Source organism: Sus scrofa, chromosome 13, assembly GCF_054392235.1.
Source record: "Sus scrofa isolate SSC_HxYL_T2T_F1_AM1 chromosome 13, Sscrofa_HxYL_maternal_Yorkshire_Landrace_v2.0, whole genome shotgun sequence".
NCBI lineage: Eukaryota > Metazoa > Chordata > Mammalia > Artiodactyla > Suidae > Sus > Sus scrofa.
The window spans coordinates 94037380-94064944 of record NC_139395.1 but is presented as its reverse complement, the minus strand read 5'-3'; the positions used below and the strand labels follow the sequence as shown (position 1 = coordinate 94064944).

Genomic DNA, 27565 nt, shown 5'->3' with positions numbered 1-27565 from the left:
TCCCATTGCATTCTGGGCGGTGAGATACAGTGGTGAACAAGACAGAGTTCTGTCTGTTTGGATCTTACATTCCAATTAAGGCATTAATGAACAAGTGTATACTGTAGTGCCAGCTAGTAAGTAGTATGTTCTAATACCATTTTCTGTGAGAATAAATAGGAAATTTGGCTCAAGTTTTAGCTCATGTTTAGGTTATCAGACTCTTATTGATTTAATTTTTGTAAGCTAGATTCTTTCTTTGAAGATAAAATTTTTCACGCATGTATCTTTTCATAGGCAATATAAAGATGATGAAAGTCAGTCAGAAGATGACTACATAAGTCTGAGTGCCTCACCCACTTATAAAGGTCTTCTAATGGTATGGGGACTATATGACTATACTATAGATGCCATATGGCTATATGACTATAATATACTCTATGGCTACTTACTTTTTTATAAAGTAAAATAATAATCTAAATAATCCCCTAGGGAAGTTAACTGTTTTTCTATGAAATATGTTGCAGTCGTTACAGAATCAACTCAGGGAATCGAAATGTAAGATAGATGCACTTTTAAGTGAAAAGCTGAATCTCCAGCAAGATTTAGAAACCAGGTGAGAGAAACTTTTCTTCTTCTTCTTCTTTTTTTTTTTTTTTCTTTTTACAGCCACACCTGTGGCATATGGAAGTTCCGGGCAAGGGGTTGAATTGGAGCTGCAGCTGCTGGCCTACACCACAGCCCCAGCAATATGGGATCTGAGCCACATCTGCAAGCTGTGCTACAGCTTTGTGGCAATGCTGGATCCTTAACCCATTGAGCGAGGCCAGGCTAGGGGTCTAATCGGAGCTGCAGCTGCTGGCCTACGCCAGAGCCACAGCAACGCCAGATCCGAGCCACGTTTTCCACCTGCACCACAGCCCACAGCAACACCAGATCTTTAACCCACTGAGCAAGGCCAGGAATCAAACCCACAACCTCATGGTTCCTAGTCGGATTAGTTAACTACTGCACCACAATGGAAACCCCTACATTGGGTTCTTAACCCACTGAACCACAATGGGAACTCCCTTTTTTTTCTCTTTATTTTAATTTAACTTTTATTTAAGCATGTACTGGAATTTTGAATGTTAAATCATTCTATCTCCATTTACTCTAAAACTAATGTTGGGAACCTCATACTCTTACACTTATTTTAGTCAATTGTCTCTCATGATGAAAATAACAAAAACACATATGTAGGTAGGTAAAGAAAGTGGTAAAATAGGAAGAAGGTAAAACTGGGCAGGAACTTGGAATAGATTGTCTTATGACAGCAGGTTTCCCATTCCTAAATCACTTTATTTTTTTTCCAAGCTACTTTAGAATGTCTTATTATTTTATCATATGCCTGTATTGTGGGAAGAGAGAAAAATTTTAAAGTTTAAATGGCGTACAACAGAAAGGTTATCTACATACAGAATACTACCACAAAGGGATGTCACTCTACACATTGACAGAAAGTAAGGAGAAATACACATTGTTGACACTTTTTACATTCAACACGTATTTGTTGAATATGTATTTTAAGTTAGAAACAGTCTAAAGTTCTGTGTGTAATATATTATATATACAATGACCAAATATATATATATAATGACCAAAACAAATACTTTGTTCTTTTAAAGCTTTTATTTTAATGGAGAGGAGACTGATTTATACAGTATAAACCATTTATGTAAAGTTTAAAAACCTTTAAAGAACAGTGAATTTAGGATGGTAATTACCTGTGGTATGGGAAGGAGAGCAATGACAGTAATAAGAGACACAGACACATGGAGTTTCAAGTACATGTATAATGTTTTAGTTAAAAGAAACAATTTGAAACAAATTACTTTCAACTTTGATAAAGCTTGAGGAGTGGACAGACCACTGTTTTATTGTTCTCTCTTCTTGTCTGTATTTTTGAGATAACTCATTATAAAAGCAAGTAATAGATTAATAACAATAAAAATGTTTAGAAAGTTTTGAACAGGGAATACACAGAAGAAGAAATCAAATGGCCAATAAATACATCATTAGTGGGAGTTCCTACTGTGGCACAGAGGGTTAAGGATCTGGCCTTGCTGCAGCTGTGGTGTAGGTCACAGCTCTGGCCTGGCAAGTCCCATAGGCCACAGGGACGGCCACAAAGTAAGTAAATAAATAAATACCTTGTTAGCAGTCATGAAATATTTTAAGAATTTTTAAGCTTATTTGTGACAAGTAGCAGGATATACTCTATTGTTTATTATTAAGCACATTTATAGTTAATAAATTGAATGCTTTCAACATGATTTATTTTCTACAGGCCCACACAGCATGAATTAAGACTTTATAAACAACAGGTGAAGAAGCTGGAGAAAGCTCTTAAGAAAAACATCAAGTAATTATAGTTTACTAAAGTTAAGAATTTATTAGTATTTTATGTCTTATAATTTATTCTTATTACCTGTCAGCTTATGTCAAGGTGGCCTTGGCTTAAAATTAATAGGGGGAAAATAACATTAAAAAGGGACATTTCTGGTTCCATAGTTTTAAAAGTTTCTACTGTATTGGATTTTACTATATATTCATCTTAAATAAGAACAAGGGAAATTTAATTGCCTGATATAATAAAAGCCAAAGATTTTAATTAGAAAACTATCTTTGGAAGTCATGGAGGAATTCTAAGAGAATCAGTGAAATTAGTATTAGTCATGACCTGAATAATACATAGCCTTATCATACTTTAAAACTAAAGGTACCAGGGTGGATACAGTGAGCCATTCATATCCCCTACTTTTATCTTTTATGACTTTGAAAGGCACGTACTCAGAGGAGTTTACAAAAGTTGGTCCTCAAATAGTAATAGTATTTTCTGAAGATTAGCTATGTGTATTCTTTGATTTGAGGAAATGGGACTTGAAGCAGTGAGGTAAGCATTGGGATGAAATATTTTTAAAATGGCATGAGTTAATATGTGCATTAAATGTATTAAATCAGTTAAATTAGCATATGTTGATTGAATTTTCAGTGACAGCTATGTTTTTTCCTTCTTATGGCAACACATGCCACAGAGAAAGGTAAGTATTCTGGCCATCCAGGGATTTTTGAGTTCATAGTAGGGTAGGGAAACTAAAAAAAGAAAGAGAAGTGGAAGGTTTGAAAATGTTGCATTCATTCATTCAATTACTGTTTTTGTCCTTCCTCCTATTGCTTGACATTTTGGATATCTATAGTACCTCTTCTCTCTGCTTGGCATTCTGGATACCGAAATTACAGTGGTAAAAATGTCCCTGCTCTCAGGGAGGTTACATGAAGGGGGAAAGGCAATGAAAAAAGAAGATAATTGTGATATAGCATAAGTACCAAAGGTAAAATAGCATGAGAGTTGCTATTGTGTGAGTTTGGACAAGAGGTGGTGGTAACATGGTCAAAGGTGGCAGTAGTGGATGTGGTAAGAAGTGTTTGGGATGTTGGAGGACATGGTGTTATGATAGGACTTGGTGATGGATTTGGGGATATAGGCAGCTGAGGGGGTGGAAAAGTCAAGATGCCTAAATTTTAGGCCCGAATAACTAGGTAATTATTGGAGTGTTAACTGAGATAGGAAAATTGTTCACAAGCAACTCAGAAAAGGAGGATGTAAGGGAGTTAAAAAGTCAGAGGAGAAGGTGTAGGAGGGGGAAACTTCTCAGCCCTCTTAGGATATCTGGTTGGACCTGAAAAACTGACAAGGACAGATTAATGTGAGAAAAGTTTATAAATTTATTTAATCTAAGTTTTACATGACATGAGAAGAAATGAAGACTCAAAGAAACAGTTAAGCCTGAGCATTTTAATACTAGATTTGATGAAGAGTGGAAAGTTTTGAGAAAATGTGATAGTACAAAAAGGTATAAGCTAAGGATAATAAACTGGGGAAAACTCGGATTCCTTTTGGTGCTCCTCTGTCTTCAGAGATAAAGATGCTTCTTTCCTCTGAGTACAGGAAGGGCTCCTGTCACGTGGTCTTACAGCCTACTTTAGGGGAGAAGAGGGAGGTCAGAGGCTCCTTCCTGCACCTGCCATTTCTCAAATTCTTTCAGTTTAAAATATTTCTTATGTCAAAGTGACATATTTTTAGAGTGGCATATCCTAATCCCCTTCAAAGGGATCTTATTGGCTTCAGTGTAAATGTGTCGGTGAAGATACACACATAAATACTTATTATATTCATAGAGATGTCTATTATATTATAGAGATGTCTAGTCATTCCTCATTATTGACAGATTGTGTATTTGTGAATTTGCCTACCTACTAAAATTTGTTTTTAATCTCCAAATCATTAGTTGTGGCACTTTAATAATCATTCTTGGACATGCACAATACACTATTTCCAGGTGTTGAATAAGATCATGCTCTGCTCTCCTGTTTCAGCTTTCATAATGTAAACAGTCATTCTTGTTGTCATATGCCACTTTTATTTTTTCATTTTATGCTTTTTGTTGATGATTTCTCCAAGATGGTCCCTAAGCATAATGTTGAAGTGCTAGTGTTCTGCACGTAAGAAGGCTGTGAGGTACCTTACAGAGAATATACATGTGTTAAAGAAACTTCGTTTAGGGAGTTCTTATTGTGGCGCAGTATAAACGAATTATACCAGTATCCATGAGGATGTGGGTTCAATCCATGGCCTCACTCAGTGGGTTGTGGATCCAGCATTACTGTGAGTTGGGGTATAGGTTGCAGACACAGTTTGGATCCTGAGTTGCTGTGGCTGTGGTGTAGGCCAGCAGCTGCAGCTCCAATTCAACCCCTAGCCTGGGAACTTCCATATGCCATGGATGAGGCCCTTAAAAAGCAAAAAGAAAAGAGAAAAAAAAGAAACTTCATTTAGGCATGTGATATGGTGCTGTTAGCCATAAGTCCAGTGTTAATGAAACAATGATATTAAATAAGATGTCTTAAAACATTATCACACATAAAACAAGGGTTATATGTTGATCAATTGAGGAAAATGTGACCAGAGGTGCACAGGAACCTGACCCTGTAGCAGTGGTTCAGTCTTTACTAATTCAGTGTATATGACCACTTTATAGAATATAACTATCATGAATAATGAGAATAATTAATGAATAATTGGCTGTATATATTTTTTATTGTTCAATTGGGCTCTGTGTTTTTTTTTTCTTGGGCCAGGGGTTGAATTGGAGCTGCAGCTGAGACCTCCACCATAGCTATGGCAACAGTGGATCTGAGCCAAATCTGCAGTGTACATCACAGCTTGTAGCAGTGCCATATACTTAAGCCACTGAGTGAGGCCAGGGATTGAACCCACATCCTCACGGAAAAAATGTTGGGTCCTTGATCCACTGAGCCACAGTGGGAACTCCTGGGCTTTGGTTTTTGGAGTGACTTTTCACTATTAGACTTTAAAATGTTGATTTAGAACCAATCCTTGATATGTTTTTCTGCTGAATTTTGAAGACATTATTTGTGTTTCGAAGAAATGATTTGTGTTTTTGGAAACTTACATTTGGAATTTATTTTTATTTATTTATTTTTTTTTATTATTATTTTTTTTGTCTTTTTGTCTTTTGTTGTTGTTGTTGTTGTTGTTGCTATTTCTTGGGCCGCTCCTGCGCATATGGAGGTTCCCAGGCTAGGGGTTGAATCGGAGCTGTAGCCACCGGCCTACGCCAGAGGCACAGCAACGCAGGATCCGAGCCGCAACCTACACCACAGCTCACGGCAACGCGGGATCGTTAACCCACTGAGCAAGGGCAGGGACCGAACCCGCAACCTCATGTTTCCTAGTCGGATTCGTTAACCACTGCGCCACGACGGGAACTCCTACATTTGGAATTTAGATGTAGAGCAAGTCTATCGTTAATTTGTTTTTAAGTTTGGAACTTTTGTAGTATTTTGATGTGAGACAGAGAATTAGGACTGTTAGATAACTTGCCCATATTGCACAGGTGGTACGTGGAAGATCTTGGAAAGAAATCAGAACCATACCCAAGCATTTGGACTCTCAAGTGCACACTCTTAACTACCACACTAATAATTAGAACCAAACAAAACACCCAGTGAAAAAAACTTTTTCAATATAATACTTTTCAAATTTTTATTTTCTGCAGAGGCAGAGGTAGAATATTTTTTTTCAAAGAACTACTGATGTTAGGGAAATAATCAAAGATAAAAATAAAATTCTGTCAACCCAGTGAGTCCTCTCCACATTCTAGGGAAAAAAAATTAACAGTTTTATGTAACAGTTGGAATAAACATCTAACTAGATTGCAGTGTTCATTAGAGTCAATCTGCTAAAGAGATTGAAAAGACAGAAAGAAACCTCACCCTTTGATATAAGATACAGTACATTACAGGCAGATACAGTCCATTACATACATGTTAATTGTCTTTTTCCAAAGGAAAAATAAAACTTTTTGTATCTTCATGACAAAGAGGAAGTTACAACTTAGAGTCAGGAGCCTAGGCTAAACTCCAACAGGGAAAAGGAGACAAGGCACCCTTGTCTCTGATGCCCACATTTCAGAGAGATAGTTCTAAGGCTCTCAAATCATTGCTAAGATATAAAATTGGCAGGAGGCTCACCTTCTTAGAGAAAGGATTTACAACTACAAGTTTTCCAAAGGAAATGCTACAAGAAAAGGTCAGGAAAGTTTTTCCCTTTTATAAGCAGAGAAAATTAAATTTTTTCCTTCAAATCTGCAGTTACCTTTTCACTAACCAATCTTTAGTATCAAATGAGGCTATTAATTTAACATGGGAAAACCTCTTGTTTGAGTTAATATTACAAACAAGTTGGTTATAAAATTTTCTTGCTAGAAAATGATCCAGTAGGTCTGGCAGTGAAAGGTAACCAGTGGTACTACTCTTAATTCTGTTAAATTTTTCAGTACTATTTGTATTTTGCTAGAAGAAAACAAAATCAGAATATCATCACCCTAGTGTTGAGCTGACAGGAGTTGAGGTGGTTATTTAAGACAATGAGGCAAACTGAAAAATAAACAATCAAGGCTTTATTTACTTACTACAATAATATAAGGAAGAGACCAAAAAAGAAAAGGGCTAGCTAGCTCCTCGGTTTCCCATTTTTCCCTATGGAATGGCACCAGGCAGAGGTCAGTGATATGCTGCACAGATGACTCCTGTTGTTTCATGGGCCTAGGGGAAGGGCCAGAAGTGGAAAAATACTGAGTCAGAATGGAAGAAGAGTTTTAGTTAAGCCCTACCGCGCCCCCACGACTTATAGAGAACTCTGTAATGGGAGTCACCATGAGATGGAAAAGCTTGAACAGACAGTTAAAAGTTGTGAAGTGTCTGTACGTAGAAACTTATCTTATGAAGATGGCTATAGAAAACAGGAGATATAACACAGTGTTTTAAGCTGGAAGTGCATTTTTCTGGATTTCCCAGATCCCACAAAGAAACACAGCTCTTGCTGCCGGCTACAAGGAATTGATATCTGCTAAGTATGTAAAGAATTCCTTAGCCATTTTAGGGGATTTTTATGGCTTTCAGGCTCTGCTTACTCCTCTGGAGACTATGAAATCACCCTGATATATTTCTCAGCACAGCATATTCTGTTCAGACACAAGTTTCTTAAACACCAATTGAATCATATACAATTGGAAAATAAGGGAATGATTAATAGTATAGAAATTGATATTATTTACATGCACTTTTTACTTAGGTATAAGGATTTAGAAGGGCAGTATACTATACTTTGGGGAGGGAGTAAGTTTTACTTGTACACAGGCAATTGCCCTTTCAGTTCAGTTTCAAGAAAATTTAAAATGAGAAACTGCACCTAGGCGTCCCTTTCTGAGCCTCAGCATTAGACAGACTGTAGGCTGTGGGAAAGTTGCATTTCTTCCCCCACCTAAGTTAACCTTAGCTTCTTTGGCCAGGAGCTCTGCTTCCATCTTCATAGTCTTAGCATCCTCAAGCCAGCATTTCTGCTCTGTTGGATAAGAGTTTTGTAATAGTCAACCTCCAGAAATACTTAAACTAACTCACCTTCTGAAGCACCAATTATTATTTTTGTTACTTGGCTAGTTACAAATCTTCATCAGTTTTAAAATGGTCTGGTTTCTGATTTTACTTTTCTCCTGAACCCTGTTATTTTTTCATGAGTAATTTTATGGAATACAAAGGTTTTCAGGATATTATGCTATGGCAAATATTTACTGTGAGACTAGGTGATGATCTAAAGGTCAATTTCCCATGAGTCCTTAGTTTTTACAAATCTTCTACAAATTTAGAAAAGCAGTGGGGTTAAATAAATTAATACATGTGAAGTGCTTAGAAGAAGATTCTATAAATACTAATTATTATCATCACCAGGCTGCAAGTGTATGATGTTGTCATTATTAAATAAAAGTATCTCTTTATTCATTAGTTAATTGAATCGCATTTCATTTCCTAGAGTGACTGTAGCTAGTACATGCAATGATATGTTTAAGTAACTATACTGGTAGCTATAATGTTAAATATCCATTGTATAATATTTATTAATCAGACTTGCATTTTCACCTGAATGAAAGAATAACTAACATTTAAATTCAGATGTATCAGTTTACTTGTAGTCCTATTAGAGAGTACATTGGCTTCTTTATGTCGCTTTTGTATACTAGGCTATATGCTCCTGGCAGTACCTCTAGGCAAAACTGTTAAGTATGTGAATATAGTAAATAGGTGGGAAGTCAAGTGGAAGATAGATTCTGAGGTCTTTGCATCTACTAGAGGAAGGAGGATGACCTTTTTTCTAGAGCTATTTTGTTTCTGGTATATGCTCACCAGAAAGCAGAGAAAGGCTTGATAGAAGATCAAGAGGAATACGTGTGAGTGGAGGAGATAATTGTAGGGTAAGAGATGAGTTAAGAAGGGAGTTGGGAGGAATAGTGGGTTAGGATTAACAGCATGGAAAAATTCAACTGCTAATCCAAGGAGATTATATTTAGTTCACAAAGAAGTGAGAAGCCTTTGTTTTTTTAGTAGGCAAATAACATGATTCCAGTATTGCTTTTCTGTTTTATAAATAACAAGTCAAGCTTATTAATGAGTCATGAAATCAGTTTAATGGGTTAGGGTTTCACAAGAAACTAAAAGGACAACTCAAATTTAAGATGGTTGATTTGAAGTGGGTTGAATAAGGGATTTCTTTCAAAGGCATGATGGGTAGGAGAGAAGTGTCTACCACAGCTGACTTTAGAGATGTTTGGAGAAGGGCAAGCATTTGCTTCTAGGTGAATACGCCCATGTGTGTTAGGTTTCTGGGCAAAGAGACTCTCCCCCAGAGTTCTAGTAGCGACCTGGGAAATGAGTTTTCATGCCATCTTGCTTGGCCCAGGTATTATTGTTGTCTGCTCTTTGACACAAGTAGAGTATGAAGAAGGAAGGACCAAACTGCCTAGCTCTTGCTGCTGTAGTGCCCAAACCATTTGCCCTACCCATTGTTTCTTGCTCCCCTTATTAAAGCATCTAATCTTGGAGCACCTTGGAAGTTGCTTTCGTCTTTTACTATAGTTCTTTCCTCTTCTATTTTTTTGCAAGTGGTGGGGAATGGTTAGAACTTTGTTCATTAGTCAGATTCTTTTTTTTTTCCAGGAATTCCATCTAATTTGTGTTGACTGAGAGGGACTTCTTGTTCTGTAGGGACAGTATGGCTTAAAATTAAAAAAAAAATTGTGTATGAGTATATGCATGTGTGTGCATGAACATACACACGTATGTGTAAAATGACATAAAGCTTTTGGGAGGGTAGCTGGATTACTGGCTCATTTTGTTATCTTAATCCAATGTCTGGTAAAAACATTTTGTTTTATCTTGGTATTTTCCCCCTTTAGATTACAAGATATTATCAGTCAAAAAAAGGCTGAGGACAAAGAGGAAAAAGATGAGCCCAGCAGAGATAAACAGCATCAGGCTCTAATGGACCAGAGATACTTTCAGGTATTGACAAAAAGACTGGTGTTTACAGTGAACTTCGGTTTCAATTATAGTGTAACAAATTATCATTTGGTAAGAAATACTAAAAAAAAAAAAAAAGAAAGAAAGCAAAAGAAATACTTGTACCCTGTGTTTGTGTGCTTAGCCTGTCCTGTCTTGCCATGATATGCCTACTTGGCTAAAAGTTGTCTTACCCTTGAAAAGAGACTTAGGCCTAGTTCAGAGCAGGATGAGTAAATCTATTTCTTAAGGTCCTTGTATGCTTTTTAAAATTTAGATATTTAGCTCATCTGAAATTTAATTTTGTGGTTGATGTGATATAGTGATATAACTCCTTGATTTATAGACCATTTATTATCAAATAAATGAGTAATTAAGCCTGGTAGTTTATTGACTGAACTGGGCCTGCAGTCATGTTTATTGGGCCCATGTAGGGTTTTTTAAACTTTGAATTAATTGCTAATTTTTTATTTAAGAAATTTTATTTAAGTCCTTATTTCTACTAGTTTTTCTTAAAAAAGCCAGGAAATCTGGCAACAGATTCTCATATAGTCATTATCATGCAGAATTAGGCTTTTTTCCTGCCACAGTCCCAACCCATCCTTGCTTCACCCATTTATGCTCTTTTTTTTTTGTCTTTTGTCTTTTGTTGTTGTTGCTATTTCTTGGGCCGCTCCCACAGCATATGGAGGTTCCCAGGCTAGGGGTCGAATCGGAGCTGTAGCCACCGGCCTACGCCAGAGCCACAGCAACGCGGGATCCGAGCCGCATCTGCAACCTACACCACAGCTCACGGCAACGCCAGATCGTTAACCCACTGAGCAAGGGCAGGGACCAAACCCGCAACCTCATGGTTCCTAGTCGGATTCGTTAACCACTGCGCCACGACGGGAACTCCCCATTTATGCTCTTACCTGGATTCTACAGGCATTTGAGTTTGCAGTTTCTTTCTTTCTTTCTTTTTTTTTTTTTGTCTTTTTTTTTGCTATTTCTTGGGCCGCTCCCACGGCATATGGAGGTTCCCAGGCTAGGGGTCCAATCGGAGCTATAGCCACCGGCCTATGCCAGAGCCACAGCAACTCGGGATCCGAGCCACGTCTGCAACCTACACCACAGCTCACAGCAACGCCGGATCGTCAACCCACTGAGCAAGGGCAGGGACCGAACCGCAACTTCATGGTTCCTAGTCGGATTCGTTAATCACTGCGCCACAAAGGGAACTCCTGAGTTTACAGTTTCTAATAGACCATTTTTTCTCTACTTTATTGAAACGAAACCTTTATCATGTACCATTTTCCCTTAGACACATAGGTTTTTTCCTTAGACTTTCGAGTGTCTTCCATTTCTGTACTAATTTCTATAGTTTTATAGTAGGTTTTAATGCATTTTAGGGTTACTATCTTGTTATTGTTCTTTTATTTATTTATTTAGTCTTTTTTGTCTTTTTAGGGCCACACCCACAGCATATGGAGGTTCCCAGGCTAGGGGTCCAATCAGAGCTGTAGCCACCGGCCTACGCCAGAGCCACAGCAACGCGGGATCCGAGCCGCATCTGCAACCTACACCACAGCTCACGGCAACGCCGGATCGTTAACCCACTGAGCAAGGGCAGGGACCGAACCCGCAACCTCATGTTTCCTAGTCGGATTCGTTAACCACTGCGCCACGACGGGAACTCCCCCATACATTTTCTAATTGATTATTGTTGGCTTTTCATATATCTCTGTGTGCATTTTATGTCTAGGCACCTTTATGAAAGCTGTCTTGTTTTAGATAACTCTCTTTTATCCAGTATCTAACTGAATTTCATTTTGTTTCTTAGGTTTACTTTGAGAGGCTTTGTTCTTTTTAATGGGGATTATACCATTCGTGGACATACCTGGTTTTTTTTTCCTGATGTCTTACTTTCAGTTTTCTGTTTACATGGTTTCTTGTTCTGTTCTTTTCTTTTCCTGACATTTGCTAGGTTTGAGATGTCCTTGCTCTTTTTTTCCTCAAGTACTTAGGACAGTCATCATCTTAATTCTTTCCTTTTCTTGTAATGATTGCCCTTACAAATGTATTTTTTTTACCCATACCAAGAGCTTGTCGAAAAAGAAAGGAAAAAAAATATTTTGTCAGTACCTATAAACTCTTTCTAAATAAGATAAGATCTATATTATGATCTTTCTTTTTTAAATTCTAGTCTCTCCGGAAATTATTTTTCCATTTGTTCATTTAAAAAAATATTTTTTTTCTTGGCCACACCCATGGGATGTGGCTGTTCCCCAGATCAGGGATGAAACCCATGCCACAGCAGCCACCTGAGCCACAACAGTGACAGTGCCCGATCTTTCACCTGCTGAGCAACAAGGGAACTCCCATTTATTCCTTGTTAATACATCTTTTGCTGCCAGTCAGCCGAGTATGGTTAAATCATAAAGGAGAATATACTCTGTTATCAATAATAATTCAGTGGAGGGGAATTAATTTTTCCATTAAAAGAATGTGTTTAAATATGAGAAGTGAAATGTTGAATGTTACATTCTTTTGAACTAAAAAAAAAGCTACGCAATAAACATCTTAAGTCATATTACCAGGAGACTGTGAGTTATAAGCTTGAAGTATGAGTAGGGACGAAGATTCAATATCAAAATAGTACCTTGTCTTTATACTTGTATAACTATTTATCATCTGGGCTTGATGGTGGAAAATAGGGAAACGGCTTTACTGTCTCTCTCTAAGCTGGCTGTTTTGGGTTTCCCTTTCCTCTCCTTGAATAATATATAGAACTCATAGCTTTAAGCAGGGGATTTATACAGACATATACATATATATATATGTTTACATTTTTGTCTTTTGTCTTTTTACGGCTATACCTGTGGCATATGGAGGTTCCCAGGCTAGGGGTTGAATCAGAGCTGCAGCTGCTGGCCTATGCCACAACCACAGCAATGCCAGATCCAAGCCATGTCTGCAACCTACACCATAGCTCACAGCAATGTTGGATCCTTAACCCACTGAGCAAGGCCAGGGATTGAACCCACATCCTCCTGGATAATAGTAGAGTTTGTTAACCACTGAACCACGATGGGAACTCCAAGACACATACATATTAAGAGATTTAAAATTCAGCCCAGGCATTGATGATACTAAGGAATTATTTTTAATTTCATTTTTAATTGAAATATAGTTGTTTTACAACGTTATATTAGTTTCTGGTGTACAGCAAAGTGATACAGCTTTATACATATGTGTGTGTACTTTTTCATTATAGGTTATTATAAGATATTGAATCTAATTCCCTATGCAAAGTAGGACTTTGTTATTTTATATATAGTAGTTTGTATCTGCTAATCCCCAACTCCTGACTTATCTCTCCCTTTGGTAACCATAAGTTTGTTTTCTATGTCTGTGGGTCTATTTCTGTTTTGTAAACAAGTTCATTTGTATCATATTTTAGATTCCACATATAATTGATATCATAACATATTAGTCTTTTTCTGTCTGACTTACTTCACTTAGTATTTTTGTTTTATTTGGTTTGGTTTTGTCTTTTTTAGGACCACAGCCGTGAAATACAGAAGTTCCCAGGTTAGGGGTTAAATCTGAGCTGTAGCTCCCAGCATATGCCACAGCCACAGTAATGCCAGATCTGAGCTGCATCTCTGACCTACACTGCAGCTTTACAGCCATGATGGATCCTTAACCCAAGGTCAAGGATTGAACCCACATTCTCATGGATGCTTGCCAGGTTCTTAACCTGCCGAACCACAGTGGGAACTCCTATGCTTCACTTAGTATGATAATCTCTAGTTCCATCCCCATGTCCAAATGGCATTATTTCATTATTTTTTATGGCTGAATAATATTCCAGATTGTGTGTATATGTGTTTGTGTGTACATATATATACATATATGTAAATATATATATATATACAGCACATCTTCTTTATCCATTCCTCTGTTGATGGACTTTTAGGTTGCCTCCATGTCTTGGCTATTATAAATAGTGCTGCTATGAACTTGGGGTACATGTATCTTTTTGAATTAGAGTTTTCATCTTTTTCCAGATATTCCAGATATATCCCAGGAAGTGGGATTGCTGGACTGTATGGTAACTCTGTTTTTAGTTTAAGGAACCGCCGTACTATTTTGCATGGTGGCTGCACCAATTTACATTCCCAAAAACAATGTAGAAGGCTTTCCTTTCTCCACACCCTCTGTAGCATTTATTGTTTGTGAACTTTTTAATGATGGCTACTCTGACCAGTGTGAGGTGATACTTCATTGTAGTTTTGATTTACATTTCACTAATAAGTAGCAATGTTGAACATCTCTTCATGTGCCTATTGGCCATCTGTGTGTCATCTTTGGAGCAATGTCTGTTTAGGTCTTCTGCCCATTTTTGTTTGGGTTGTTTGCTTTTTTGTTACTGAGTTGTATGAGCTGTTTGTATATTTTGGAAATTAAGCCCCTGTTGGTTGCATTGTTTGCAAATATTTTCTCCCAGTACATAGGTTGTCTTTTTGTTTTGTTTATGGTTTTCTTTGCTGTGGAAAAAAAAAAGCTTATAAATTTGATGAGGTCACATTTGTTTATTTTTTTGCTTTTATTTCTTTTGTCTTCGTATAGCTTTGAAGACTGACCTAAGAAATTAAAATTAATCATCTACTGAGGGATCTGAATGTATCTTTATGTATCAACTTATCTAGGCCAGAAGATGCCCAGATATTTGATTAAACATTGTTCTGGGTGTGTCTGCGAGGGTGTTTCTGGATGAGATTAACATTTAACCTTTGAATTGGTAGACTTGGTAAAGCAGATTGCCCTCCCTACCATGAATGGGCCTCATCCAATCAGTTGAAGGCCTGAGTTCAACAAAAAGGCAGAGGAAGAAGGAACTTTTTCCCTGCTTAACTTCCTTTGATCTGGGACATCAGTTTTGTTCCTTGCCTTCAAATGTTGAACTGAACCATTCGCTCTTTCTGGGTCTCCAGGATTGCTGATTGCAGATCTCGAGACTTAGCAGCTTCCATAGTTGCGTGAGCCAATTCCTTATAATAAATACACTCACATATTCACATACAAGCATACTGTTGGTTCTCTTTCTCTGGAGAACACTGACAGGTATAGTATTTATTGTTTATATTTTTATTTTCTGTATGTTTCAACATTTTCTTGATGAACAATTGGGAGAAAAAGCCGTTTAAATCTCAATCAAAACTTCAGTCTTGGAGTTGCTGTTGTGGCGCGGCAGAAACGAAACCAACTAGGAACCATGAGGTTGTAGGTTCGATCCCTGGCCTCGCTCAGTGGGTTAAAGGATCTGGCATTGCTGTGGCTGTGGCGTAGGCTGGCGGCTACAGCTCCAATTGACCCCTAGCCTGGGAACCTCCGTATGCCACGGATGCAGCCCTAGCAAGACAAAAAGACAAAAACCCCAAAAAACAAAAAAACTTCAGTCTCTCATCTAGTATAAAGCTCCTACCTATGCTTATTTTATCTCATGCCTGACCTATACTTCTCCAAATAAGCAGTGTGGCAAGGGAATGTGGTCTGTTTCTTTATTCTTACTTCTCCCCTTCTCTTCTAGTCTTCTGCTGTATCTGGCTTCTTCTGAGTTGGCAGTTAGGGTGAATGTTGAGTGAGAACAGAGAGCAGAATGGTAGGATCTTTCTTTCTTTTTTTTTGGTCTTTTTGCCTTTTCTAGAGCCGCTCCTGCAGCATATGGAGGTTCCCAGGCTAGGGGTCGAATTGGAGCTGCAGCCTCTGGCCTATACCACAGCCACAGCAACAAGGGATCGGAGCTGCATATGCAACCTACACCACAGCTCACAGCAACGCTGGATCCTTAACCCACTGAGCAAGGCCAGAGATCAGACCTGCCATGTCATGGTTCCTAGTCGGATTCGTTAACCACTGCGCCACCATGGGAACTCCTGGTAGGATCTTTCTTGACTGGTCCTGCCATAGTCTAGCATTGGTGCCCTTTGTGTGGTTGATGACCAAATACTACCTGTTTTTCTCTTTCATGAAATGAGTGTGCATGTGTGTGTGTGCACACGTACGTGTGCACTTATTTCCTCCCTACCAACTAGGGACCTTGGCAATGTACCATTCATTCTGTGGGTCATATATTTTGCAACTGATATCTTATAGATCCCTTTCCTCCTCTTATTCAAATAACACTCTCCTAGGCTCCTCCAGCCATAGATAGTTTTTTTTCCTTCGTGAAAGCAAAGCTTGACTGTCTTATAAAATGTCCGCTAGTTCACAAGGTATTTTCTGACCCTACCATAATGTAAAAGGGCAGACTTCTCATGTTGCTGCCTCTTCTCCTGCTCTGTTCCATCTTTGTCTTTATATGTGTATTTATTTTTACTGTGTAACAAACCCTCCTAAAACTTAGTGACTTAAAATAACAACCCTTTAATATTACTGTGCTTGGGCAGTTCTGTTGATTGTGGCTGGACTCCCTCATGCATCTGCCATCAGATACAAATCAGCCAAGTGACTCTGGAGTTGGATGAATATCAGAGTGATTGGAATGACAGGGCCATGTGTCTTTGACCATTCACCATCTAGCCTGGGCTCGTCCATGTGGCAGCAGAGCTAATGTGAGAGAGTAGAAGTAATCAAGGCCCTTTGAATCTTGGGCTTCAAGCTGGCATATCATTGCTTCCTTTTCTATTGGCCAATGCAAGACCCAAGATCACCCCAGATTCAAGGAGTAGAAAATAGATTCTACTTCCCTTTCTCCCTTCCTCCCTCCTTCCTCCTCCCTCCCTTCCCCCTTCCTTCCTTCCTTTTTTTTTTCCCAATTGAGGCCACAGCATGCAGAAGTTACTGGGCCAGGAGTTGAACCTGCCACAGCTGTATCTAAAGCCACATCAGTGACAACATCAGATCCTTAACCTCCTGAATCACGAGGAAACTCCTAGACTCTACTTCTTTATGGGAGAACCAACAGAAATAATTGTAATAATTTTTGCAAACAATCAACTACAAAGTATGAATAGATACTCTAGACATATATGTAATCTCCCTTGGTTCACCACCACCTTCATATGATAGAAATGTGCTATGAACTTCTGAAGCTCAGCTAATATCAGCTCCCTGATCTCTTTTAGGAGTTCTACTACCCTGCTTAGATGTAAGGCATGAGGAGAAGGAATACCTGTTTTTATTAATAATTTAACAGAGGAGGATTAATGTTTTTTTCCATTAAAATGGTATTCAAAGTAGAGTTTAACCATAATAGAAGTGATACACTGAAATGCTTCTTTTTTTTTTTTTTTTTTTTTGCTTTTTAGGGCCATACCCGTGGCATTTGCAAGTTCCCAGGCTAGGGGTTGAATCAGAGCTACAGCTGCTGGCCTATGCAACAGTCACAGCAATGTGGGCTCTGAGCCGTGTCTGTGACCTACATCACAGCTCACAGAAACGCCAGATCCTTAACCCACTGAAGGAGGCCTGGGATCGAACCCACATCCTCATGGATACTAGTCAGATTCGCTTCTGCTGTGCCACAGTGGAAACTCCCAAAATGTATGTTCTAAACTAAACAATAACAAAACATCTTGTAAAAAAGCATCAGAAATCAAATTCTCAGGGAACCTGTAGCTTTCTATAGGGAGAAAAGAAAAATGACACAACATTTTTCACTCACTTGTTCTATACCACCCTTTGAAAGACACTTGTCTTGGTGAATCCTCTCCAGTGATAGGCTGGTCACTATCCAGGATCAGTTGGATCATCTGTTAGTAAGATTTGCATGATGGTTCTCTTTAGAATGTATTGGGAGTTTCGGGTGTGGCACAGCAGAAACAAATCTGACTAGGAACCGTGAGGTTGCAGGTTCGATCCCTGGCCTTGCTCAGTGGGTTAAGGATCCAGCATTGCCATGAGCTGTGGTGTAGGTTGCACATGAGGCTCAGATCTAGCATTGCTGTGGCTGTGGCGTAGGCTGGAGGCTACAGCTCCAATTCGACCCCTAGCCTGGGAACCTCCATATGCTGCAGGTGTGGCTCTAAAAAGCAAAAAAAAAGAATGTGTTGGACTTTCATTCATTGTCCCTTCTTTGAACTTTAACTGCATCTATGAAACAACAGGAAATGCCAGTTAACATCTGATTTAGCTTAAATGTAAGGAAAGAGGGAAATGTGGGACTCTAGCTAGGGCTGTCTGGATGATTATTCTTCCTTATGAGGATTGAAATAGGCCATTCATAATGACTTTCAAATCTAAATCACTTAAAAATACATTTTTGGATGTTCTCACTGTGGTGCAGTGGGTTAAGGATCCAGCATTGTCTCTGAAGTGGTGCGGGTTTGATCCCTGGCACAGTGGGTTAAGGATCATGTGTTGCCACACCTGTGGCTTAGGTTGCAGCTGCAACCCAGATTCAGTCCCAGGCCCAGGAACTTCCATATGTTGTGGGTGTGGCCAAAAAAGAACAAAAACACATTTTTTTTTTTTTTCTGTGAAGTTGGTGGTTCTTGCCCCCCTTGCCCGGCCTTACCCATGGCATGAGGAAGTTCCCCAGGGATCAAACCTGGGCCACAGCAGCAACCCAAGCCACTGCAGTGACAATGCTGGATCCTTAACCCTCTGTGCCACATGGGAACTCCCAAGTCTGTGGTTCTTATTTAAGCATGTTGATGATTGTATTTTCAAAACATTACTTGTGTCAGTCTTAACTAAAGACCGTCTTAATGCCTAAAATTAACTCAGAAAATGATGTTTCATTTATAAAGTAAAACTCTCCTTTAACGCATGTCACTTTGTTAGGACCATGATGAACATTTCAACTAAAAACACTTGCTTTTTTCTTTAAAGGTATTGAGTAGTATCAATTCAATAATTCACAATCCAAGAGCTCCAGTAACAATTTATAAACAGAGCAAAGGTGGAGCCCAACATTTTAGTAAAGATATTGTTCAAGATTGTGGATTTGAGCATCTTGTTCCTATCATAGAAATGTGGGCAGATCAACTGACTTCCTTAAAGGTAAGGGGTTGAATATTCTTTACATGCTTTGAAAATCTCTTGAAGTCTATGGGCTTCATTAATAGGACTAGCCTTAATTTTTTGTTTGCTTATTAAAAAGGCTTAGTTTATCTCAAACTTGAATCTTGCTACTTATTCATCTTTGCCTCCTATAAAGTTCTACCGAACAAGACATTTTTTAGGCCTATTGCCATGTTGGAAATCTGTAGTGGATCCACTTTGTATTTCTTTCTTTTTTTTTTTTTTTTTTTTTCTTTTTGCCTTTTCTGGGACCGCTCCCACGGCATATGGAGGTTCTCAGGCTAGGGGTCTAATTGGAGCTGTAGCTGCCGGCCTACACCAGAGCCACAGCAACGCAGGATCTGAGCTGCGTCTGTGACCTACACCACAGCTCAGGGCAACGCCAGATCCTTAACCCACTGAGCAAGGCCAGGTATTGAACCCGCAACCTCATGGTTCCTAGTTGGGTTCGTTAACCACTGCACCAAGATGGGAACTCCCCACTTTGTATTTCTAGGCCTTTCCCAGTTCTCCCTCCATCTCCCTCTCTTTGGTATCCCTGTACTACAGATTCTCCTGGCTCTTAGTCCTCTTCACATATGATATCTTATCCTTTATTTCATTTTATTTGAGAATGTTTTCTCTCTCTTCATATTTTAAATTATTTTCCTTCTCTCAAAACTGAGCTTATCTCCACCTCTATCTGTTCTCTAGAGCAGATATCTACTATTACTGTCTATCCATGGAAGATTAACATTTCTTCACTTTACAGAGATATTCTGTATTCTTGATTATATAACTAGGTTTTTTTTTTCCAGTTTTTGTTAAGTAGTTCATGGATAAGTTAATTGATAAAGGCAGCAGCATTTAATTTCTGCTTATTTAAGTAAAAATATTTTGATATATTGAATCAAATATATTAAAATTAATGTCACCTGTTTCTTGTTACTTATTTTTTTGGCTGCTCCTGTGGCATACAAACATTCCCAGACTTCCATAGCTTCTCAGGTTGTGGCCAGGTATCAAACCTGGTCCACAGCTGTAACCAGAGCCATAGCAGTGACAACACTAGATCCTTAACCCACCAAGCCACAAGGGAACTCCTCTTTTTACTTTTTAAAATGTGGCTACTAGACAATATTACTGTGACATACATTTCTTTTGGACAAAATTGTTCTAAAGGACCAAACAGTGTACCATGTGCATAGTTGATGCTCTATAAATATTTATTGATTGTCTATTCTTTTTTTTTTTTTTTTTTTTTTTTTTGTCTTTTTGCCATTTCTTGGGCCGCTTCCACGGCATATGGAGGTTCCCAGGCTAGGGGTCGAATCGGAGCTGTAGCCACAGGCCTACGCCAGAGCCACAGCAACGCGGGATCCAAGCCGCGTCTGCAACCTACACCACAGCTCACGGCAACGCCGGATCGTTAACCCACTGAGCAAGGGCACGGATCGAACCCGCAACCGCATGGTTCTTAGTCGGATTCGTCAACCACTGCGCCACGACGGGAACTCCCTGATTGTCTATTCTTAGACTTCCACACTTTTAGGAGCCTTGCTTGTGCAGTTTTAAATAGGACAAAATGGCTAGGCCAAGAAAACTAAGTAGGCTGTCATGAAGATTAAGTAGAATTATTTTAGGCCTCCTCTTGAATTAAAAACTTTCCTGGAGATACATGGATGGATCTTGAAAATATTATCCTAAGTGAAAGAAGCCAGTCACAAAAGGCCACTTACTGTATGATTCTATTTTTTTTTTTTTTTTAAGTAAAATCCTCAGAATAGGTAAATCCATAGAAACAGAAGTAGATTAGTAGTTACCCAGGGGCTGGGAACAGAAGAGAATAGCTGCTCATGGATACAGGGTTTTTTCTCTTTTTTTTTTTGGAGTGATGGAAATGTTCTAGAATTAGTTACTGGTGATGGTTGCACATCTCTGTAAATAAGTAAAAACTGCTGAATTGAACCCTTAAAGAGGATGAATTTTATGGTATGTGAATTACATCTCAATAAATCTGTTATTTAAAAAAAATCAAGGACATGGGTATTCCCACTGTGGTGCAGTGGGTTAATGATCCAGCCTGTCTCTGTGGCACTGCCGGTTCAATCTCCAGCTTAGAGCAGTGGGTTAAGGATACATCATTGCCACAGCTGTAGTGCAGGCTGAAATGTGGCTTGGATTTGATCCCTGGCCTGGGAGCATCCATAGGCCATGGGTGCATCCAAAAAAGGGAAAAATAAATAAATAAATGAATGAATAAATAAATAAATAAATAAATATCGAGCACAGAATAGAAAGCATAAGCTTATTTTTTGTCAATAATTCAGAATAATTAAATATCTGCTACTAATAAATAACATGTAATTGCTTTAAGCATCTGGATTCTAAACTGGTAATGGTGGAGTTCCTGCTGTGGTGTAGTGGGTTGAGATTTGACTGCAGCAGCTCAGGTCGGTGCAGAAATGTGAGTTCAATCCCTGGCCTGGTGCAGTGGGTCAGAGGAGCTGGTACTGCCAGAGCTGCCATGTAGGCTGCAGCTATGGCTTGGATTCAGTCCTTGGCTCAGGAACGTCTCTATGCCACAGGTGCAGCCATCTAAACAAAACAAAACAAAACAAGACAAACCTGGTAATGGTACTTAAAAAACAACAACAACTGATGATGGTTTATATATATAAAACCTGCCTGGATAATTATATTTCATTAGTGTTATTATGGAAACTTTAAAAATCAATAATAGCATATCTTTTTTTTTTTATGAAGGATTTGTATAAGTCCTTGAAAATACTATCAGCAGAACTGGTGCCTTGGCATAATTTAAAGAAGCAGGATGAAAATGAAGGTATCAAAGTTGAAGATCTGTTGTTTATGGTAGATACCATGTTAGAAGAACTTGAAAATAAAGAAAAGGTAAAACTTATATAAATGTTCACATTTTAATGTACTGTTATCTTGGAAACTGATAATAATGAGAAAGATACTCTGTTAGACCTCTGTTTCTCTTTTTAAAGTTTTTATTAAAGATTTGGAATAATTTAAAGATGTAAGCTATCTTTCTTTTTTTTCTTCTCTTTTGGGCAGGACAGTAATATGCCAGACTTTCAAATTTTGCAAGCAATTGTTTCTCACTTCCAAAAATTATTTGATGTGCCTTCTTTAACTGGAGTGTATCCACGAATGAATGAAGTTTATACTAGGCTTGGAGAAATGAACAATGCTGTGAGAAACCTCCAAGAACTCTTAGAACTAGGTGATGACCTTTTGTCATTCTTGGCCCCCTAAGAATTATTATTAATAAATCAAGAAAAAGTAGGTTAAAAATTGAGGCTATTTGAAGCATAAAATATTTGATTTAATGATTTTAAAAATTCTTTTTAAAAATATTCTATCCTTTTATTTCTCTTTTGCAGATAGTTCATCCTCATTGTGTGTACTGGTGAGCACAGTTGGAAAATTGTGTAGGCTGATTAATGAAGATGTGACTGAAAAGGTTATGCAGGTATTGGGACCTGAAGACCTCCAAAGGTATTTATTTAAAAAAAAGGTTGCAAAATATGATCCAGAATATTTGGAGTGGTGAAATTAAAAACTTCATAAATTATTTACCTTTCCTTTTGGAGCAGCATTTTTTAAGTAACTTGACAATCTAAAATAATCTCAAGACCTTTGTGATGGGGGGAATGTCAGGTGTTTTCAAGATAAAAATAGATTCTAGGGCCTGTAAGTTTACATTGGGTGGGTCAGGACTCCAGCATTATTGCTATAAGCTTGTTCCCAAGGGAAATTTTATATATATATATGGAGAAATTCAAACCTTGTTAGCAACTTCATGAGTACAGAATATATGAGCAAGTCCAATTTTTAGTACATTACCGTAATTTTTAGTACATTAATAAAAACTTTAATAAGAGAAACAGAGGTCTAATAGAGTATCTGTGAATAATCACAAACAGTATGTGTATTATTTGATTAGAAGGAGTAGGGATTAAGGATTTTTTTTTTTAAAGCTAGGCATCTCTAATTTAAAACCTGATTTAAAAAAAATAATAAAACATTATAGCTCTACTCTTCCTCTGCCTCCTCCCCGAGATTCTATACTGCAGCATATGGGAAGGGAATGCATACATATAACACTTATTACAAACATGCTGCATATTTTCCACAAAGAACCCTTACCAAATCTGAAACTTGAATTTTCTGATACTTGATGCTTTTTAAAGGAACTGTTGGTCTTTTTCTCCTTCCTGCGATTTTGCTTATTACTGATACTTATTCTTAATATTTAATAGAATATTGGATATAAAAGCCAGTTATTTTTAGAAAATATTATAAAAGCATGGTCTCTTAAGAATCCTCAAGCTAAATAGAAAGTTCCTATATTAGAAATGTTGTATAGATTTAACGTTGGAACAGATAATTACACTGATAATAGAAATTTTTTAGAAAATTGTTACTAGATGAACAAAGAGCTCAAAAAGGAAGGATTGCAGTAAATGATCATTAAACTTATATTTAAATTAGCAGGACACTTTCTTTTCATCTTGAAATGTTCTATGTTCAATCTGATGCAAGAACCCTAAGAAAATTCAGTGTAAACTGTGCATTTTTTTTTTTAAGCATTATCAACAAATTGGAAGAACATGAGGAATTTTTCCCAGCATTTCAGGCATTTACTAATGATCTTCTTGAAATCTTAGGTAAGCTTGGTGGTGGTGGTGGTTAAATTTTGAGTCTCAAGATGTCAGTGGGTTTGAGGAAAGAGTATTTCTTAGTCACTGGATTAGTGTTTTACCTTGAGTGGTAGAAAGTGCCCGGAAACCACTAACAGTTCTGGAAACAAACTTCTAACTTGCAGTTTAAGTTGGTTGGGGTTAGTTTACAAAACAGAGAAGCACATAATCCTTTAAGGAGCTGGAGGCTGTCTTCGTTTTAGGACTTAAATAAGAAATGGCCTTACCCCGGCTAGGTGCAATTTAACCCTGAATCTGTCATTGCCTAATGAGAAATGTACACAGAATTTATGATCTTGGAAGCTATGTGGTTTTTTTTTTTGCTTCTTCCTCCTCCTCCTTTTTCTTCTTCTTCTTCTTCTTTTTTTTTTTTTTTTTGTCTTTTTTTGCCATTTCTTGGGCCGCTCCCTTGGCATATGGAGGTTCCCAGGCTAGGGGTCAAATCGGAGCTATAGTCACCCAGCCTACACCAGAGCCACAGCAACATAGGATCCGAGCCGAGCATCTGCAACCTTCACCACAGCTCAGGGCAACGCCGGATCCTTAACCCACTGAGCAAGGCCAGGGATCAAACCGCAGCCTCATGGTTCCTAGTCGGATTCATTAACCACTGCACCACTGCACCACGACGGGAACTCCCTACCTTGTTTTTTAAATATACAAATTAACTTTTCTTCTCTGGTAATGAAAAGTAATATAAAGTAAATATCTGTAGAGAGGAGGAGATAAATTTATAAATCTGTAGAAGGAAAGAGATACATTTACACTCTTGGTCAGGTTGAGGGCTTTATTAATAGTAATATCTCTTAAAGGGGAAAAAAGGTAATTTGCTTAGGAATCATAGGCAAAATAGAGACCGAGGTCCTTACTTTAAATGTGGTTATATATGACTAACGGTAATTTATCTTACTGTTAAGACTTCTTTTTTTTAAAAAAAAGTTTAAATTGATTTATTCATTAATGAATTCAGGTTTTTCTTTTTCTTTTGAATAGCCCATTTGAAATTGAAAGTTTTGGAGTTCCCTTTATGGCTCATTGGTAACGAACCCAACTAGTATCCATGAGGATGCGGGTTCAATCCCTGACCCTACTCAGTGGGTTAAGGATCTGGCCTTGAGCTGCTGTGTAGGTCACAGATGTAGCTTGGATCTGGCATTGCTGTAGCTGTGGCGTAGGCTGGAAGCTCCGATTTGACCCCTAGCCTCAGAACTTCCATATGCTATGTGTGTGATCCTAAGAGGAAAAAAAAAAAAAAAAGAAATTGGAAGTTTGTTTTTTTTTTTTAAGAATGTTTCCTTGACTTACAAGATTAAATTAGAATAGGAGATGAGGTTTAGTAGAAGATAAAGAAATGAGTACATTAAAATTTGGTAAGAGGATGAATAAATGAAATAAGTATCTGACTGGAGTATGTAGCCAGGTTGAACATAAATTTTTGTGGCCAATTTTATGTAGACTGAAAGCGAGAGAGACAGTGGGTGAATATGTTTTAGCTATGCTGATATATTTGAAAAGATCATGCAAGGGACAATGTAATTTGAAAGTTTAACTTGAGATGTGAAATTGTAGAAATGTGTTGCCTTGTATCTCAAAGAGCCTTGTTTCATGCAGTAATGTGATTTTACTTGCTTTAGAGTAGCAACTAACTTAATGTGTTTCTTGTCATTAATGAATATTTTAATAGGTATGCTGGTAACACTTATTTCAGCATCTTTCTGTAGAAACTTTGTCTCAGATAAGATTCTGAGCAAGGTTCATGTGGAATCATTTGCTTCAATGTAGAGAGTTCATCTACACTATCCACCAGATAACTCTGTATATTGGTCACAGTTGAAATTCTGGAGTAAATATTTTATTTAACATTGGAAAGATAAATCTGTTTTGGCAACCATGGCTATTTTTATTATTACTAGATGTCATATTAAGCATCTAGAACTCCAGAGTGGTGTTCAGATATAGAGAAGGACTTTCTTTTTTCTCATGTAAGTGGTATGATCAGCTGAGAAAATTCTCGTATCAGACAAGATCCTTCTCTGTGAGGTTCATTTATAAGGCAGATTTCTCATTTAGTGAAAAAACAGGTGTGATTTTTAGAATAGAGGTCAGGAAATAACATGATCTCGTACCTTACCACAATATACAGTGTGAACCAAATTCTCTGTTGTAGTTTTGTTTATATTTTTTTCCTTTCCTATATTTTTATGCTTTATAAGTAGATTCAGATAGGAATTCTGACTGAAGTCAGGAGCTTAAACAGCATGGGTCGTGTGTTTAGGCTAGAGGAAGAACAACCAAAATCCAGCTAAACACAGAGGAAGAGAGATAGAATCTAAGGAAGCATGTTTTTATGTTAAAGAATTGAGTTTACGAACGGTGACCTAGCAGAATAATCTAGAAAAAAGTAGGTGAGCATTTGGAGAACCTGCCACAGAGACTTACCTTAAGTAGGGCTGGAGTCTGGATAAAGAGAGGAAGGACCTTCCTTCCTCAGTGGTCAGAAGCTTTTGGACAGTGATTTCTAACATAGTCTGGTTGGAAGAAGATAGTTTTAGGAAGAGAAATCAAATTCAGAAAGAACCCGAACTATCTGGTAAGCTGGACGAGGCTAAGCTCTATGATACATTGCATCTGAGATCTGTACTCTGAGACACTCCACACCTTACATTAGGTAGATAGGTTTCATCCTAAAAAGTAGACCTAAGAGCTATCCTACTAAGGTGAAATCTTTGTCAGAAGTAGGATAGGACTGTGTTCCAAGAGGAGAAATCCCTGCATCTTTAGATGGGGGCTCAGGAGAGAGATGGCCTCTGTTGGGGATTTCACCATGTGGGCTCACCCATGTAATTAGAGAGGCAGTAGCGTAATATCATAAATGTGGCTAGTAGGATCTGTTAATAAGAGCACATTGCTAATATCAGAGTCAGAGGGTGCTTTTGTAGGTATGTGGTAGCTTTTACAAATAGGTGCCCTGTGAAGAAGCATCTGTACCTGAATTAGTGATACTGCTATCAACACTATTGGAGAAAAATTTCACATTCATGAAAGCACTAGTGTTGTTGCCTTTGTGTTTGAGGTTTACCTTTGCATAGAGATTTTCATTTCATCTAAGCCTAACACTGGATAAAGCTACTTTCATTATTCTTGTTTTTTTTTTTTTTTTTGTTACAGAAATTGATGACTTGGATGCCATTGTACCTGCAGTAAGGAAATTAAAAATACTTTCATACTGAAAACAAATCAAATCATTTTACTGTGTAAATTGCATTCTTAACATTCCAAGTATTTTATAAGGTTGATCTTACTTTCAGACAAGGGTTATAAAATGTATTTACTCTCAGAATTCACCCCCTTGTTTGGATTGGATCCTTCTTCATCCATACAATTTTTAACTCTGAGATTCTTTTATAGGAAACAGTAGCTAAGTTTAAGTAGTAAATTAACTTTAGATCCTTTAATCATTCCTTAAGCAATTCTTCAGTGCTTACAATTTAAGATTGTTTTAAAGTACAGTGTGTGAATAAGAGAGAAACTCAGGGAGTGATAGTGCAAGTATAGAAAGGTTGCATTTAAGTTCTGAGATTAGTAATCTTTTTGGTTCTGGGAGCAAGGAATGCCAATGGCTCTCTGTAGTCCAGCCAGCAGGAAGCTATTGCTTTCCTGGAAAGGAAATGGCACTTTTTATTTAGATATCTCTCATAACACTTGCCCTTTCAGAGCAGAAGGAAGAAAAGGAAGAAGGAAAAAGTGTTTGATTGTGTTAGGGTAGGAAATGAATTATGAGATAAAATAGATGAGTAGGTAGAAGTCTCTCATTAAAAAAGTATCTTTTTTGCTATCTTGATGTGATGTACTTTTTATAAAGGCATGAGATCTTAAATAAAATTTTTGTAAAGAATTTCCAAGCA

At 37.8% G+C, this 27565-nt stretch overlaps 1 protein-coding gene across 4 annotated transcripts in view; it reads left to right on the top strand.

Moving 5' to 3' along the window:
* Positions 1 to 27565, top strand: part of CEP70 (centrosomal protein 70) — an 82034-nt gene extending 54469 nt beyond the window's left edge. Inside the window, exons 9-18 of one of the 4 annotated variants that reach the window (XR_014824021.1) lie at positions 277 to 358; positions 507 to 595; positions 2309 to 3062; positions 9834 to 9939; positions 18757 to 18927; positions 21694 to 21840; positions 22012 to 22180; positions 22341 to 22455; positions 23548 to 23627; positions 26829 to 27565. Coding sequence is in view for 3 of the 4 variants with exons in the window: in XM_003358572.6 (XP_003358620.3) it covers positions 277 to 358; positions 507 to 595; positions 2309 to 2383; positions 9834 to 9939; positions 18757 to 18927; positions 21694 to 21840; positions 22012 to 22180; positions 22341 to 22455; positions 23548 to 23627; positions 26829 to 26890 (1096 nt within the window). In the remaining variant the exon portion in view is untranslated. The remainder of the gene's footprint in view (positions 1 to 276; positions 359 to 506; positions 596 to 2308; positions 3063 to 9833; positions 9940 to 18756; positions 18928 to 21693; positions 21841 to 22011; positions 22181 to 22340; positions 22456 to 23547; positions 23628 to 26828) is intronic. The other 3 variants (XM_003358572.6, XM_013982062.3, XM_003358573.6) reach the window with 3 other exon arrangements.